Source organism: Ctenocephalides felis, unplaced genomic scaffold (genome assembly GCF_003426905.1).
Source record: "Ctenocephalides felis isolate EL2017-DRISC unplaced genomic scaffold, ASM342690v1 CF-g0.4_SCAFFOLD_01886, whole genome shotgun sequence".
NCBI classification, from domain to species: Eukaryota; Metazoa; Arthropoda; class Insecta; order Siphonaptera; family Pulicidae; genus Ctenocephalides; species Ctenocephalides felis.
The window spans coordinates 129,384,387-129,402,249 of NW_020538040.1; the positions used below are offsets into that span (position 1 = coordinate 129,384,387).

A 17,863-nucleotide genomic window follows, 5' to 3' on the forward strand; every position below is an offset into this window, starting at 1 on the left:
TTTTCTGCAAAAAATATGAAATCCAATTTTTTTGTTGTTTCAGATATTTTCATTTAAAATACTTGATCATTAGACTCTATATGATGGGTAAGGGTGGGTTATTATATGATTTTAAAGAATTTCTAAGACTATTTAAAGGAATAGAATTTGGATAGCTTTATATCCTAATATATATATATATATATATATATATATATATATATATATATATATTAGGGTGGTCCTTAATATAGATATTTTCGAATTTCCATGCATCCAGGGGCTCAAATGCTTCCAAATTGATGACACAAAATCTCTGAAAGTTTCAAGTCTTAATATTAACTTTAATATAGTTTGCACTCCAACCAAAGTTTCTTGATTTTTCTTCCTAAGTAAATACTTATTTCATAAAATATATCAAAATTTTGTTGTAAATTTTTTGTTTATGGTTAAAATAAGCAAATGCTATAATATTCTCAAAATTTTGATACACATTAAATTATGAAATTCTGAAAAACTAATAAAATTTTACTCATGTTATTTCCATAGGTAACTTTGGTTGTAATACGGACTATTTTGAACTTAATATTAAGGGGCACAACTAGTGTAACCGCCTAAAAAAAGGTGATTTTAGGGAATTTTTATTAAAAAACTACTTTATCAATCATTTCGAAATTTTAGGAATATATTTATACATGTCTTAAGAATACATAGTAAAATTTTTGAAAAAATAAATAAATATTTTTTAAGTTATCGTCGATCTCCAACGGCGCGACAAAAAAAGGCCCTTCACTGCTGCAGTGATTCCGGCCTTCTACGTGGATGAAATTTAAGAAAAAAATTCTAGTTAAGCTAGATAATATTGTCTGTAAAATTAACTACCATAAAGAAAAAAAATCAAAATGACGGCGTAATCGAGTAATCGCTGCAGCAAATTCGGAGAATGCTGTTTCGAGAAAAACGCGTTTAAAGATAAAATTATCGTTATACTTTATACTATATATACACTCTTTAAATGGCTGTGACTCAAAAACTATTTAAGATATCGATTTAAAATTTTAGTATGTTATTTTTAAAGGTATAACCTATCGAAATATGGAAAAATTGAAAATTCGATTTTTTGAAAATTTCACACTAGTTGTGCCCCTTAAGAGCTTGAACTTTCAGAGATTTTTTTATCATTTTGGAAGCATTTTAGCCCTTGTGAGCAAAAAAATTCAAATATATCTATATTTATATTATATATATATATATATATATATATATATGTTTAATTTGAGTTTAATATTCGGGCGTAACATCAATAAAAATAGTATGAGTTTTTTTAAAAAAATTTATTTATTTAAAATCCATACGTTTCGGCTAGCATCTTAGCCATCATTCAGTGGTAATCAAGTTAACTATAAAAATTGGAACTAAATAAATTATATGAAAGGAAATTTCATGGAAAAACAATAATAATAATAATAGTAATAAAACACTTACAATTTTGTATCCTAATATAGCATATGAAACCATTATTAATCCATGGTATGAGTATGTGCACATTGATAAGATATGTATTTTTTAACACAAACATCACAAATGGTAAAACACACTAATAATCATGATAACTTGACAAGTTGTCGAAACTATGTATTTACTCTTCGGAGTTTAGGATAGAAATGTCACAACTTTCTCAAAGTAGTTTTTAGCATGTGTTGATATTTTTGGAAAATTTAAAAGGCGATGGGATTTTGTTATTTTTTAAGGAATTTTGACACGCTATTAAGAAACCACGTGTTCGTTTCGATAAGGGCCGTATTGTCATTGCGTTTATTTATGACTCTCTCGTTATGTAATTGTAAAAACAACCCCTCAGCGAATCTTCTTTTAATTGTATTCTCTTCAAAATGTAAAATTTTAGGGTTAAAAAAATCGATATTGTGATTTAAATTTTTAATATGCTATGCTAGGAGCATATTAAAAATTTAAATCACAATATCGATTTTTTTAACCCTAAAATTTTACATTTTGAAGAGAATACAATTAAAAGAAGATTCGCTGAGGGGTTGTTTTTACAATTACATAACGAGAGAGTCATAAATAAACGCAATGACAATACGGCCCTTATCGAAACGAACACGTGGTTTCTTAATAGCGTGTCAAAATTCCTTAAAAAATAACAAAATCCCATCGCCTTTTAAATTTTCCAAAAAATATCAACACATGCTAAAAACTACTTTGAGAAAGTTGTGACATTTCTATCCTAAACTCCGAAGAGTAAATACATAGTTTCGACAACTTGTCAAGTTATCATGATTATTAGTGTGTTTTACCATTTGTGATGTTTGTGTTAAAAAATACATATCTTATCAATGTGCACATACTCATACCATGGATTAATAATGGTTTCATATGCTATATTAGGATACAAAATTGTAAGTGTTTTATTACTATTATTATTATTATTGTTTTTCCATGAAATTTCCTTTCATATAATTTATTTAGTTCCAATTTTTATAGTTAACTTGATTACCACTGAATGATGGCTAAGATGCTAGCCGAAACGTATGGATTTTAAATAAATAAATTTTTTTAAAAAAACTCATACTATTTTTATTGATGTTACGCCCGAATATTAAACTCAAATTAAACATATATATCAACATCAAATTCAAGAATATTCAAAAATATATATATATATATATATATAATGCATGAATGCACATTTACAAAGTTCAGCATACTGTTCAAGATTTGAATTTACGATATAAATAAAAATGTGGTGCACCTTCAAAAATGTCATTTTCCATGATATGAACAGTTGAGGCGGATTTTATCCTATGTCCGTTAATCTAAGTTATAAATACAAAATGGTGTAAGGGTCAAACGTCTTCATGTTTGCGTTTGTAACTTTAACTTTGTCGTCCACTCAGATCTTCACTATCATAATGTTATGATGACAGATCTGAGCGGGCCGTTCTTCCCCGGAGGTCCGGAATTGTGGCACCACCCGTTGGCGTACAGCGCCGCGGCGGAGCTTCCCGGAGCAGCGCTGCAGCACCATGCCGCCCTCGTCCATCCGGCGCTGCACCCACAGGTGCCAGTCCGCTCGTATCTTTGACTAGCTGCTGACAAACCGACGTCAGCCATGGAGCCGCAACATCATCATCACTTAGCTCATCACGTGAGTAGAACTAATACCTTTATTGATATCCAAACAAATTTGCTTTTAATCATCTATAGAAATATTTAGCAATCGGTAGAAATATGCAGTAATCCATGAACTTTTATAGCAATTTATTATTTTTTTAGTTATTTACTGATGTTTTCTACCACATGTATAAATCTACAAAAGAACTCTATAGAAGTTTAAAAGTCAATGGAAGTTACTAATTTACATCAGTATTTGACAATCTATAAAAATTTATAGCCATCCATAGAAATTGTAGTATAGCATTGTCTGGCCATACATACATACTTGTTTTTGAATTTCAAATGAGTAATTTCAAATGATCCTAAAGTGAAAATGTCGGAAAATATTCAAAATATTTTAGGCACTTATCCAGCTTCGGGAATCTTATATGAAATTCATAAGTTCATTCTCTAATAAGCTTTTATTTTTTATTGGTCAGTTTTTGTTTATCGTAATCGTGGTTTCAAACCTGTAGAGCACGCCCCCTCAGTGGAACGCAAGACTGTTCTAAGAGGGGCGTACAGCTTTCCAAAACACTATTTTTAAAATAAACCAAAAGTGTTGAAATTATATAAAAAACTAGATGACCCTACAGACGTTGTCCTGTACCCATGCCTACATTTTTTTAATATAATATACTAATATTTACCGTTTACCTAAAAATATATTTTTTTAAAAACTCTTCACACCAAAATGCATTAACCGAATTATATTTATGTATATTATATTGAGGTAAAATCAGAAAGTGCACTGAAAGTTTCGTGAAATTATTTTGTTATACATAATAATAAATATATTTATATTTATATATGTTTATTATTAGTTTTATATTTTCGTGAAATTATTTTGTTATACATAATAATAAATATATTTATATTTATATTCTTACTAGATGACCCGACAGACGTTGTCATGTACCCATGTCTACAATTTTTTAATATTATATACTAATATTTACCGTTTACCTAAACATTTTTTTTAATATTACTCCACGCCAAAATGCATATACATTTATAATATGAGCCTTATTAAATGTAGAACTGCTTTAAATAAAATGATGAGTCTCAAATCCTACACTATATTGGAAATTGAAGTCTATAACATAGACGGTATAACATAACCATAACCATAACATAACACTGGTACTTCATTGTTGGATTAAATTAATTTAATTTTTTATTATTTAAGATATCCAAAATTGCATCTTAAACTTCTCCTAATCGATATCGTGAAGACCAATTGTATGTATTCATCTTTACTTTCCCATTTGTTGTTATAAAGTGAAAATTTTACAAATTGTAAAAATATTGTGGAAATATTAGTAAAATATGCAAAGAAATTATATATTGAAAAAAAAACTATATTGAAAATTTAATATCCGAATCTTGTGTTGGCGTTCCTAAGGCGTGGGCTCGTATTTTTCGCATGCATCGCATTAAAGGTGGGCCGGCCCTGATTAATACTCTATTTCATATTTTAAATGAATTAATTTATCATGTCCTGTTCATATGTGTTTCATTCAATCTGCCATACATATACTGTATTTTATGTTATTTTAATTTCTGACACATCTCGGCTGCTTTTTGGCAATAATAATATAGACATTTCATTTTTCTTATTCATAATCATAATTTTATTATACATATTCTAATGTTGTCTAGGTTCATAAGTAAATTGAAATTTTGGCAGATGATAGTTTTCATTTGTTTTCAATGCAAACAATGGCATTTCGTTTTTTACAATTTTCTTCATTTATTTCTACAATATTGCACATAAATCTTACTACTTTAAAATCACATACATCCTAGAAAATTTCCTTAACAAACTTCAGAAAGATTTATCAAAATCCGAATAATAGTTTAGGAGGAGTATACAGTGAGTGCTTGTAATTTAATATGAACTTTATATAATAGCAATAAAGCTCAAATTGATTCTACGTTTTAGTTAGAAAACGTTTGTATGAGAAAAGGAAAAGGGCTGTTTTTAGGGTTTTCCCGGCAATTATTTGATTTTTTCTCGCCGTAAGAACCATCCTTGGACATCAACGAACATTTTAGAAAAAGAATTGGCCAAATTGGTTCAGGCGTTTTTGAGTTATGCGCTTACCAACACATTTTGCGATTCAATTTTATATATAAGATGAATGAATAAGTAAATTATGCTTCATGGATTATTTTACATAAATTCTACTTTAAGTCTTGCAAGTTTTGGTACATTTAATGTATTTTGCTTAATTAACTAGGCATCCGATTTGAATGATTCAATAAACTTTCTGCTTTTGTTGACAAAACAATTGCTTTTAGAAAAATGGTTTTTTTATTTCATTTTTTTTCCTAGTTTTTTTTTGTATATTGAAAATAATTCAGATTTTAATTTTAATTCTGGTGAGTTCTAAAGCTCACGTACTTTAAATAAATAATTTTAACTTTGTAATTCAGCTTATATAATTATTATAAATATTAGACAATTTACAGTATTTATAATAATCTATTTGAGAACATTTAATATTCTTCGAACATTTCGTTACGGTACGGGTAGTTCCAGCAATTTGCCTTAAGGCACGATGTCATACACCACTAGTTAATTTTTGCTATCGCCTTAATTTTTCTAACAATCTAGTTTCATAAATACTGAACTGATATAAATTATTTTTCAGATATAAGTTTTATAGTCGTATATTAATTTATTACAAGTTAATATATTGTATATTAATTTTCAGTCTGAAAAATAAATTATAATATCTGTTCAGTATTTATGAAACTAAATTATTAGAAAAATTAAGGCGGAAGCAATAAGTAAAAAAGGGGGATGATCTGAACAAGAAGGTTGGTATCTAATGTCTAATCATTCGCCAGTATTTTCCAATGTGTCGAATATAAAAGTGTCAAAATAGTAAATTGAGCGAAATACATTAACCGCACCAAAAATTGCAAGACTCAACGTAAATTGTTTTGTTCATTTATTTTAAGTAATATACAAAGATAAAATGAGTATAAATAGATCGTAATACAGCCGCTTTGCCATTAGTTCATTTATAATTGCTTCCGCACTCAATAGGGGCGCCACTAACTTAGCACGTAAATTTACCTCTCGGTTTCATTCTAGATTAGATTTATATAAATATATAATGTGGGAAAAGTGAACCTGATTAATTTGAATTAATGAATTGGGAACAAAGCGATAAACCAAACCAGAGATGAGAAAATAAGCCTATTTAACGCGTATAAAATATATTTTCTACTAAATCACAAAGATGTTTTCGCAAAAAAATAGAATTGAAAAATTTGAAACATTAGTACGTACGTGGATCATAATAAGAGAATTAGCTTTTTAAAATGAGTAATAAATTTGAGCACAATAGACTCTGTGCCCTCTGTTGAGTGCGGAAAACACTAAAAGAAGGTAAAGCACATTTGTTCTGTATTTACTTCCCATGACAATAAGAATAGATCCATAAATGAAGAAATAGTTTCAGGAAATTATGCTTGCGAAAATTGATTATTATAATTTTTAACGATTTTATATTATAATTACAATTGAGATTATATTATTATTATTATCTAGACGCAGATATCATTACCGCATCCGACGGCTCTGACATCAATTCACGCGTCGTTGCCGCACTTTCTGCCATCTCCGGCGCTGGCGTCGCCCGTCGGCTCCTGCGGCTCCCAGCCGGCGGTCGCCTCCAACGCTCCCTGCTCAACTCTATTCGTTGCAAATCTCGGGCAGTTCGTATCGGAGCATGAACTCAAAGAGATATTCAGCAGGTATGCTTTAATAAATGACCATTCAGATTGTGCATGACATACTGTCGATTAGAGATCGAGGATCCAGAGACGCCAGGCTACTAATTTTACACCTATTTTTAATTGGTTCACATATTTTAAATATACGGTTTTTAACAAATGTCTTTCGAATCGAAAAATAATATTTATAGAGATCTTGCCGGATAGTTTTGGATCATTTTGTTTACTGAGATTTGAATGAATTTTACTTCCTAATTTTGGGTAGTAACGTTATTTAGAAAATAAGTAACGTATGGCGACTCTGGATTTTCAATCTTATAGGTTTATAGGGATGCTTTATCTAGAAAGCATTGAGAATTAGATTTTTAGTTTGTCTGATCGAATTTATTCTAAACTTCCTGTAATAAAATCAAAATTTGTGTCGCGTATACTTTTTTATTACCTATTTGTAGCTTAATATTATTATAAATTAATCTAAAAGTATTTATCAGTAAAATACAATACTTACTAAAAACTGTATGAAATTATGTAAAATCATATGCGTTTATTTATTCCTCCATATAAAATATGGGATATCAAATGATAAAATTTGTGACGTCTTGGATTCAAATGAACAAGATCAAAAGCTTCAAGGCGAATAATGTTGTATACATAACCCCGTCATTTTAATCGAATATCATACCGCGTCATGCCAACTTCATCATCTAAACTAATGCTTTATCATTTTGCTTCAATCATATCGCGTTGTATCAAAAGAATATCAACTTATCTCATCTCAATCCAAACGTAAATTATCAAGTCAAAATGATACCAAATCGATTCGTGAGAATCTAATATCAACTCTCGTTATAACAACTTGTTCTCAAATCGTTCCGTATCATCTCAATCAGAATTCAGTTAGCATTTGATTATTGAATAAAAACTCAGTTTGATAAATCGAATCATAACGTCTCTGCTAACATAACTTTTATATTTCTATAAATTGAAATTTAAAATTATTTTATTTGCTTTCATATATGATTTGGGTATTGATTGATCTAATATCGTATGTTCACAATATTATATCTTTATTTCCACAGACACTGAAAGTTGCTGGAAATCGCCAAATGCGTGCACAGATAATGAAGGGAGACGCCAATTATTTCTTATTACGCATGCGTATGATGGTTTCCAATCAGCCTCAGTGTTTATAGAAACGAATTTTTTACTAATCAACAATCCAACAGAATACGTACAAGTTTTTACGTTAATGCGTGATTGCAAGTAAAACATTTTTTTTAATAAAACACAAATTATAAATGCACTTATATATTTAATGCATTAAATATTCCTTTATCTTCGCATAGCATGAAACCAATGTCAATTTCTTCCATGCACAACACACATTATTTCACGAACTTATTTATTGTGTTCATACCTATTAGATCATATCTGCACTCCGATTTCTGGGCCGATTATGAAGAACTATGTCTCCTAAAATGTAACTAAAACATTCTTTTTGAAAACAAGTATTTTGAAGCTTCAGATGCAACGACATCATACGGCCACTTGGTCACACCGCACTTAATTACAGATTCTTGAAATTTCTAGAATCAAATTATTAGAAAAAATACTTTATGTACAACTAACATTATTTTACAAAATTAAGTGACCAATTTATTAATTATTCTTGTTTTGTCCGTCATTTACTTTTATTCGCTGCTTGATAAATTTTAAATGGTTTGGCTTCTATCTGAAACGGTTTGTGCTGCCAAATAATATATTTGTTATTAAAAAGTTTGTTTACCAAATATATTAATGTAAAAATGTGAAAGATAAATATTTACTAAATTTTTAGATTTCATATAATTATTAATATATATTCTATATAACAATTTTAATGAATAGATAGCGAATGCACCAGAAACGTGATACCTGTACGATTGTTCTAAAAGACTGAAAAAAAAGATGTCGTATATCAGATGCCCAGACTGTATTTGCAAAGATTCATTTAATATTTTTCAGTATAAAAATATAGATTTGATTTTAATGAACGCGCGGTTGTATATTTAGTTTGCAATAATCATATTTTGCAATATTATTTTTGCGGTATATTAGAATTTATTTAACAATAATTAGAATTTTTATGATATCAGATAGGAAAAATTTCCCTATATCCAGCCTAAGATTGTTGAACAGCATATCTTGGCTGTGTAAAATTAGATATAATCAGCCAGAAACATTTGTAGTAGAACCCTTTCGTGTTATTGTTGTCGGCACAGTTTCCCTGGCTTCTGTCGCCTGCGCATGCTGCACTCTAAGGAAGCCAATCCAGCACAGCATCAGCAACCGGCAACTCGACGTCGCGGCCGGCAACGCGCCTGTGCGACTAACGGACAACTGGTCGGCACTGCTGCCGCGCGCCCCGTCGCATTTGTCGAGTACCGCGACGTGGCGGGTGCCGCCAGCGCCATGCAAGCGCTGCAGGGATCGTTTTTATTGTCGAGCGACCGTGGCGCCATCCGCATTGAGTATGCCAAGTCCAAGATGGCAACGAAGCAGGCCTGTGCGCCGCGGCCGCCGCCGGCACGCACTGGGAGCACGACGATGTAGGTACCATGCTCCAGCACCACATCACCACGCACACCGGGGACGTTCGTACACTAGATGATCTCATTTGGTCATACTCAAAGGGTTCTATGCGTGTTTCCATACAGATTTTGATGCCATTTTATAGGTATTTTTGAGAAAATTCGAATTACCAAATTTCAACCGTAGCTCATCATTTGGCCGCCAGATATCAGTGGAACATGTGAAAGTGACTTTTTTTCAAACTCACTCTTTGTCGGAAAACGATATCGACAAACTGTTAACGTCATTGCTCACTGGGACATTTCCTCAAAATTGTAAATTTGGGTTTATATTGAAACACACTTTGTCCATTCAATAATATTTCACTTATTAGTAAGAATTATAATATTACTTTTAGTTACTTTTACCTGGTTTCGCGAGTCGGGCGGTTAATTATAATAACAACTTAAAGAATTGTGACTGCTTCGCTCGTCGGGGTACTAGGGTACTTTTTTTGTGGCTTTCTTGGTGACGCTTAAACTTGTACTCCACTTAAAATTATACCTAATATTTTGGGTAAATATTTTTTATTGCCCTGTATGAAGCGAACAGCTTTCTGCGTTGTTGCATTTGTACATTGGAGCTGCAATTACGCTCCACTCACAGAGAATATTCATATACTTCAAATATATGAAAAATATTTAAAAATATTGAAATCTTAGTTTTTCATACATTATATACTACTATTATATCTTAGTCACAGCTTATACGGCGAATGAAAATAATCAATAATAATAATTATTATTTTTATTCGACGCTTTGGATTTTTATTATGACTAATAATATACTTATATATCAAGATATAAATAAATTTTGGTTTCTAATAAATATTTCCATACTTATATACCTAATTTGTCGAGACGCGCGAAAACGACAAGCCTTATGCTTGCTCGTCGCTCTGCGTGCAAAGCGACTTTATTTATATGGGTGTTCTCGTGTGAACCGTGTTGGCAGTGCTCGCTTGGTGTTGCAGCTTAATTTTTCCACTTTTATCCCAAAGTTCCACTTAGATTTAAATGAACTTTTGAATAATAGAAGACAAATGTACAGGCTTTCGAATGATGCTAATATAAAAGTAGTCAAAAAAGCCGCACTGGTAGAAAATGAAAAATGAAAAATCATTTTCACCTTTTCACGCACTAACAAATAATTTTTTCACATTATTTGTTATGAACAACATAGACAAGATCAGTACAAATAGAACGACGTTAACAGTTTGTCGATATCTCTCATATTTCCGACAAAGAGTGAGTTTGAAAAAAGGGGCCACTTTCACATGTTTTCACTGATATCTCGGCCAAATGATGAGCTACGGATTTGAAATTTGGTATTTCGAATTTTCTCAAAAATACCTATAAAATGGCATCAAAATTATTCAAATACCAGGGTGGGGCCAATTCTGTATGGAAACAGGCCCAAACCCTTTGATGTCAACGTCACGATATTGATTGCTTAATGGAATAGTTTTATTGCAAAATTCGGAATTCAAAAGTTTTGAAGCGTTTATCAAATTGGGAGTGCGTGAAATTGATTGACTTTACTATGGGGCCAATTTTCCAGTAAAATAGACTGTAGCTTAGCGTTGTAATTATGGCAACGCTATGTTACGCTGCTTTCTAGGTACTAATAGCCAAAATGCTATGTATCTGCTTTGCAGTCAGACGTTTTACATACACAAAAATTTAACTTCACACATGTGTTATTATGACACATCATAAAGGTACAGTTATGATAATATTCTTTTTTTAACGTTTGTGCATTTTCTAGATTGGATTTTATATCTAAAACGTCAGACTACACAGAAAATACATAGCATTTCGACAGTTTTTAGTATCAAGAAAGCAGCGTAACATAGCGTTGCCATAACAACAACGCCATGTTACAGTCTATTTTACGAGAAATTTACTGGCCTTTGTATTTGCAAAGTGATCAACGAAGCAACTGGTGTACTTATCGTCTTGTGGTCTTATTCATGTCAACTTCTATTAAAGCTTGAACTCTGAAACATTTAAAGCCTTCTCAATTGTTGTTCCAGAAAACGTAGAAGTAGATAAATTAATCAAAGCATCTAACTAACCAATAAATTTATGAATAAGACCATTTGCTTGTAACACTTCACACTTCACATTCTCCAACCTGCACACTTCCAACAAATTGCATGTGAAGACACACATCAAATTGACATTAAATCCTTTTGTATATTAGATTGCATAAATTGTATATAATGATATTTTAAACACATAATAACATATAATTTTCAAATCGGAAAAATGAATGGAATCGTGAAAATTATGAATATATGATATTTCTCTGCTTACTAACAAATTTCTTACAAATAGTTATATTGGGTTTGTCTTGTTTTTTTTTTTTTAATTTGAAAACATCATTCGGTTCTTTAGAGAAATTCATAGTATACTACTTTTTTCAATTCAATTTATGATTGTCTTTAATTATATTTATTTTGTTTAGAGGAAGAAGCGTAGTGATGATCGCGATCATATTTTTCATAATACTGCGTATTATAAATAAATAAGTAAAAAAGTATATATATATATATATATATATATATAATACGGTTTCTTTCAGACTGTAAAGACTTAACGTCAACATTACGTTAATTAAGTTATTACTTATTGACAAACGTATCAAATAGATTATGCAAAAACAATTATATAAAAGTAAATCCATATAAAAATATAGATCTTCAATATATTTTGTGATTATTTTTATACAAGTGATGGCAAAATAATTGATATCGGCAAAGGAATTGAGTTAATTCATTCAATTGAATAGGAGTTGGCTAAGCTATTAGAATAAGTTATTCATTTATTATTTTAAATTATGTCTTCAACAATAGGGAAGACGTTTAATAGAAATTTTAACTCATATTGATTATCGTTTATACTTACGAAAGTCTTTTAATTGTTAGTAAGATCATTAGTTGCGTTTTAAATATTTATTTAGTGTATTTCATTTGGTATCACTATGTAAAAATAGGCTCTACGGTTTTTAGTAAATATAATCTATTAGGCACTAGAATGTAGAAAGCCAATGGACTTTGGAAATGTTTTTTTTTTAATTTTATTATATATAATTTTAATATCAAATATTTTAATAAAAAAATCTTATTCTTTATTATTATCCAGGCTACGCCCATGCGTCAAGGTCTTATACTTAAGCAATCTGCCTATCTATGCAATTCTCATTTGAATTGCAAATCTCGATAAATGGAAAACAACAACAATTAATTTATTATGTAATGAGTACGTTAATACAGTCTATCGAATTTAATTGCAAAGTCCACGCGTAGTTATAATATTAATCAATCCAAACCTGCGTAGTTGTTATTTTTAATTAGTTAAAAATATAATTAATTAATGGGTGACGGATTTAAAAATAATAGCTTGTTATAGTTTAGATAAAAAAATTGGTGATGCCGATATTTTTTTTTGTTCTCTTATTATCAGTTACTTTTTTAAGATCTCGAACCTTCAAATACAGCTTATATCCCTATATTATCTTACTATTATTTCTATGTTTGAAACTATGTATTTATAATATTTTTTCCCAATCATACATTGAAAACTTGCAGTTATTTAATTTTTGTTACTGTTATTTTTATATTCATTTTTTTTTTTTAATTTTTATACGAACTGAAGACGGAAATAGGTGTTTAGTTTCTCTGGCATACAGAGTTTTTAACCGCTAGTTTAGGAGAGCTAGGAACTTATTGTAACAATTTTTTACAAATTATTTATCTATAGATTCACGAATCATATTTCTGCGAAATGAAGATGCATAGATGCTATAACTATTCCTCTACGGAATCCAGTAAAAATAATTCCATAACTATTGCTCATTATTTCACAATTAATTTTGTTGGAAAAAGTGCAATGTTATAACTTACCCCGTATTTGGGGTTGTGTAACATCTGCCGGTGCAAGTAGTATAGACAAAATACTCAATAATATCGTTGATGATTTTTGTACTTATTTTTAAGAAAATTGACGTTGCTAAAAAATTCTTTGCATAAACAACGTAAAGTACAAGTATTAAAAATAAAAGATATAGTGCCTTCTGTACCACAATTTACGTGAGCCCATATTTTACAACCTATACATCCCACCCAATCATCTTTACTTGGACCTGAATATAATTCTTGTATGTAATTACTAGCCTCAAAATTTTGTTAGAACTAAGTCTCATATATGATTTTTTTTTATATTAATCAAATAATAATAATATTCAAACAATTTAGTAACTACAAAAATTGTTATAAATGGTCAAATATTAATAAATTTAAAGTAAATTGAAATATGTAATATTTAAAATTAGTCAATATTAATAAAGTAAACAAAACTTTGATAGTACAATTTTATATTAGATGTCAAAAATGACGGACCTGCACAGTTTTGTATGTTGCGACGATCTGCGGGACAGTAACTATGACAATATGATGCAGGCCGGTTTACATGTCGAATTGAGACAAAAACATATTTTAATATAGTTCAACATCCTATTGAAAAACGCCTACTTTAGGTTACAATAAACTCCTAGCTCCACTATAGAGTATACCAGATCAATTAGTGATATATAAAGTTAATAAATTTATCATTGTTTCTAAACATCCTGAATAATGGTTTTACAACCTGAATAAACTTGATCCTATTTTTTTAAATTTAATTAACTGTAGATATACACGAAGATATATTTATTGAAATATATTCAGCTGATATCACTTGATTATGGCCATCCTTGTACATGAGTTTTATTTTGTTTTTGTTTTTTATTTTTTGACGTGTTTGGTTTTCTTCAGTTTTGATGATGTGACGATATATCTTTGCAGTCTATGACACCGTCCGTTTATGGTAGTCCGCAGCGAACCGTATACAGTCCTGAACGGACCCGATCTAGTCCCAAATTTTCTCGGGACAAACAACTAGATTCACCGAACGCTTGTTACATTCGCGCCCTAACTCCGGCCGCGATGTTGCGCCAACTGCATTTCTCATCCACACGATCATCATCGTTGCAGGGACAAGAAACTGCTTCAGCTGCCGGAGGACGGAATTAACGCTGGCGGTGCCGCTGCCGCTGCGATAGTGTTCACGGCTGAGCCGATGGTGCCGGTCGAGGAGCTACAGAATCGCGGGCACGTGCTGAGGTCGCAGCAGCCCCTGCACGTCAACACTCGCCAAAACCAGGCGAACCAATATGCTCTCTCTGTCCTCTTGTGAAGTAGCTGCTTCTCTGCGATTGTTCTTATTATCACCATTTCCAAACAATACGAAAACCTGAGCGTTCAAATATACGAATTTTTTGTAGTTAAAAGCGTCAAACCAAAGGTGCCCTACTGTTATGTTTTATAGTAAGAAGAGTTAATATATAAATTTAATACATTATTACTACTGTCACGGAAATTATTATGTATATTGTTGGCTTTATATCTGATTATCTATAATATACATATGTATACATGTATACGCGGTTGAAATTGCTGACATGCGCGTTATGTATACCTCAGGATATACGCGGATATGTATTCATACACATTTATATCAAACAAGTCTGGATGGGTATGTGCGCGTATATAAGAATACATTTGTATATGTTTGCCTATATATGTATGTTTGTATACATATATGTGCACTGTTATTTTCTTTTATCGAACATCTTGCAGAAAAACGCGGGTAATATTAATGGAAGGATATGATTTCAATCCTTTCAACGTGATTTAAATACTAAAAGCAAATTAAAAGTATATTTTAATGTAAAAAAATATATATTATAAGTAATCAATGTGATTTTAAATATTATCATTGGCATATCACCGTTTTTGCTTTGAAAAGCAATATAACATTTTTGATCTATCAGGTCAATTCCAATAGTTTAATTTATTAGATAAAATATATCGTACCGCGGATAAAATCTTTCATATCTTTTAAATTACCCCGAATTCATATTATGATTTTTATTAAATCCTGCTACAATATTGCATTTTTGAACCAAATCCGATGCGACAAAGCAGCATTCTTTCATATAACTCATTCTAGTATCTCGTAATAATCTTCTATCTGTATCAGGATTCCTTAAATCAATTGTTTTTATTCAAAGTTACTTCTACATTAACTACATATCTAAAAATGACAATCATGAATTGTTGTTCGACTATTGAAATTTTATTGTCAATTACAAAAAGGTACTGCACCATGTTTTAATGCACCTTTAACGAGTAAAATATCTTTGAGTTAAAACGAGTTGATCATGTTTTATTTCCAAAGATTGTTTATATAGAAAACAACGGTATTTGCTTAATACAATGTTGGTTAGCATCCTGATATGGAAGGAATCATTTTTTGTAATTTTGATTTAAAAATGCAATATTCGGTTAACTTTCTCATTTCTTTATCACAATCTAGTCGATATAAAATCCTTTTTCTAAAACTTTTGGAGTTCCAACATATCAAGACGTATTGAAATTATTGCGTTCAGATGTATATTTTTATATCCTTAATCCTGAAATTTGTTTCATATATGAATGTGGACTTACCTGAAAATTATATTCCTACTTAAAAACTAATTTTGCTATTTAAAAAAGGGCAATCATTTATAATGTATAAGAAGTAAGGATAAATATGGCATTCCAAATCTTATATGTCAGAAACCTATGCATCTCGAATATATTTCTATAGGTAAATTATTTCAAAGATTCAAGGAAATTAATATTTACATGCTGTATGTTTATACATCATTTTAGATGATAATCTAAATAATATTGCAGATTCGACAGAAAATATAGTATTATATAATAAATTAAACAAAAAATCAAAGAAATATTGAATAGCAAATATTTAGAAAGTTTATTAATTGTAAAAGTAATATAATTAGAATATATTAGCAATTATAGAGTTTAAACTTAGTGATTAAATATACTAGTACTAATTTGTAAATAATTCTTTATTGCTGCTTGCAATATACAAATGAATTTTTATTAGATAATTTCAATTAACGATGCATCAAGTTTTTATCTTAACAATTAATGATGATTCGATTTTAAAATGATCATTCAGATCAAACACTAGCCACGTTTTCGAAAATAATTTAAGAAAATATCTCGTGAAAATAGAGAAAATTTATTCTATTTATTTTTCTATATTTTATTTTATTAAATCCATCTATATTTTATTTTATTAAATAAAAATTATGTATTTTAGACAAAAATTGCTTTAAAAATGAGCATATAAATTGAGGACGAGCAACCGGCCCGCCAAGCATTTCTGAACTACACTTATGATTACACTGATTATTTTTATAGATATTTTATCAAATAAGGATGTAATGGCTATTTTGTCAGATTTTTAAGTAAAATGAAAATCTTCAATTTTATTAAAAAAATTATTTTTATATTTTTGAGAGAAAACTGGAAATTGAAATCTCACTCGATTCGCAAAGCATAACATAATTCAAAAATGAATGTTAGTATTTTAGCGTTGCAGTTGGTAAATTATCAATGTAATTTGTGTTAGCTGTCTTTTCATTTATATACCACATATTTATACATTCAGAATTAGTTAGATATTTTTATACTAATAATTTTCTAGAAATATTTCTAGAATTGCCGGGTCAGCTAGTATATACATAAATTACGTGCGGCCCGCCATAAAATTTTAAAAAATAAATCGGCCCGTGATATTATTTTCGAATCGTTGCTAAGTGTTGTTCTGTAATTTAAATCTTATGACTCTCGTAAGATCATTTTAACAATCGTTAATTTTACTTTATATTTTAAACATTTGCGTGTGATTAATGTGATATAAGACATGTTATATAAATTATGCTTTATATTAAATAGCCGACTCTCAATCTATATTTAAAATAAATTCCAAATGATATGACTCCGTGGAAAATTCAAGGTTTCAGACAACATCAGCTGTATGTAGTAAATGCTGAGGTGACTGAGTCGTTTTTTGGAATTGTTTATAATTAAATTAAAAAGAAATTAAAAAAGGGACCGTATGTATCATGCAATCATTATGCATAATTCTATATATTATAATAACATCGTTATCACTGAGAAGATAATTGCGAGAATTTTGATAAAATAATGTGAATACCTATATAGGCATTGAATCATTAGAGTCTTTTAGATGAAAAATCATTCCGTCCAAAATGAATGTATTTAAATAATTCATTATTAGTTAGCCAGTATAGCGTATTCTTGGTAATTCATATATTAAAGTGTATAAGTAAACTATATTTATTGCTAATAAGGATAAAATAAAAAAACTGACCACGATTTGATCGCGTTCTGATCAGTTTTCTTATTTTGCAATTTGGGAACTACTTG

General features: G+C 29.8%; 1 protein-coding gene across 1 annotated transcript in view; it reads left to right on the forward strand.

Moving 5' to 3' along the window:
• LOC113375888 (U1 small nuclear ribonucleoprotein A-like) overlaps nt 1–14,874 on the forward strand; it is a 206,383-nt gene extending 191,509 nt beyond the window's left edge. Inside the window, exons 6-10 of the mRNA XM_026615835.1 lie at nt 2,928–3,067; nt 6,722–6,927; nt 9,168–9,214; nt 9,308–9,494; nt 14,552–14,874. Of these exons, the coding sequence (XP_026471620.1) occupies nt 2,928–3,067; nt 6,722–6,927; nt 9,168–9,214; nt 9,308–9,494; nt 14,552–14,753 (782 nt within the window). The 3' untranslated portion in view covers nt 14,754–14,874. The remainder of the gene's footprint in view (nt 1–2,927; nt 3,068–6,721; nt 6,928–9,167; nt 9,215–9,307; nt 9,495–14,551) is intronic.
• Nucleotides 14,875–17,863: the final 2,989 nt, after the last annotated feature.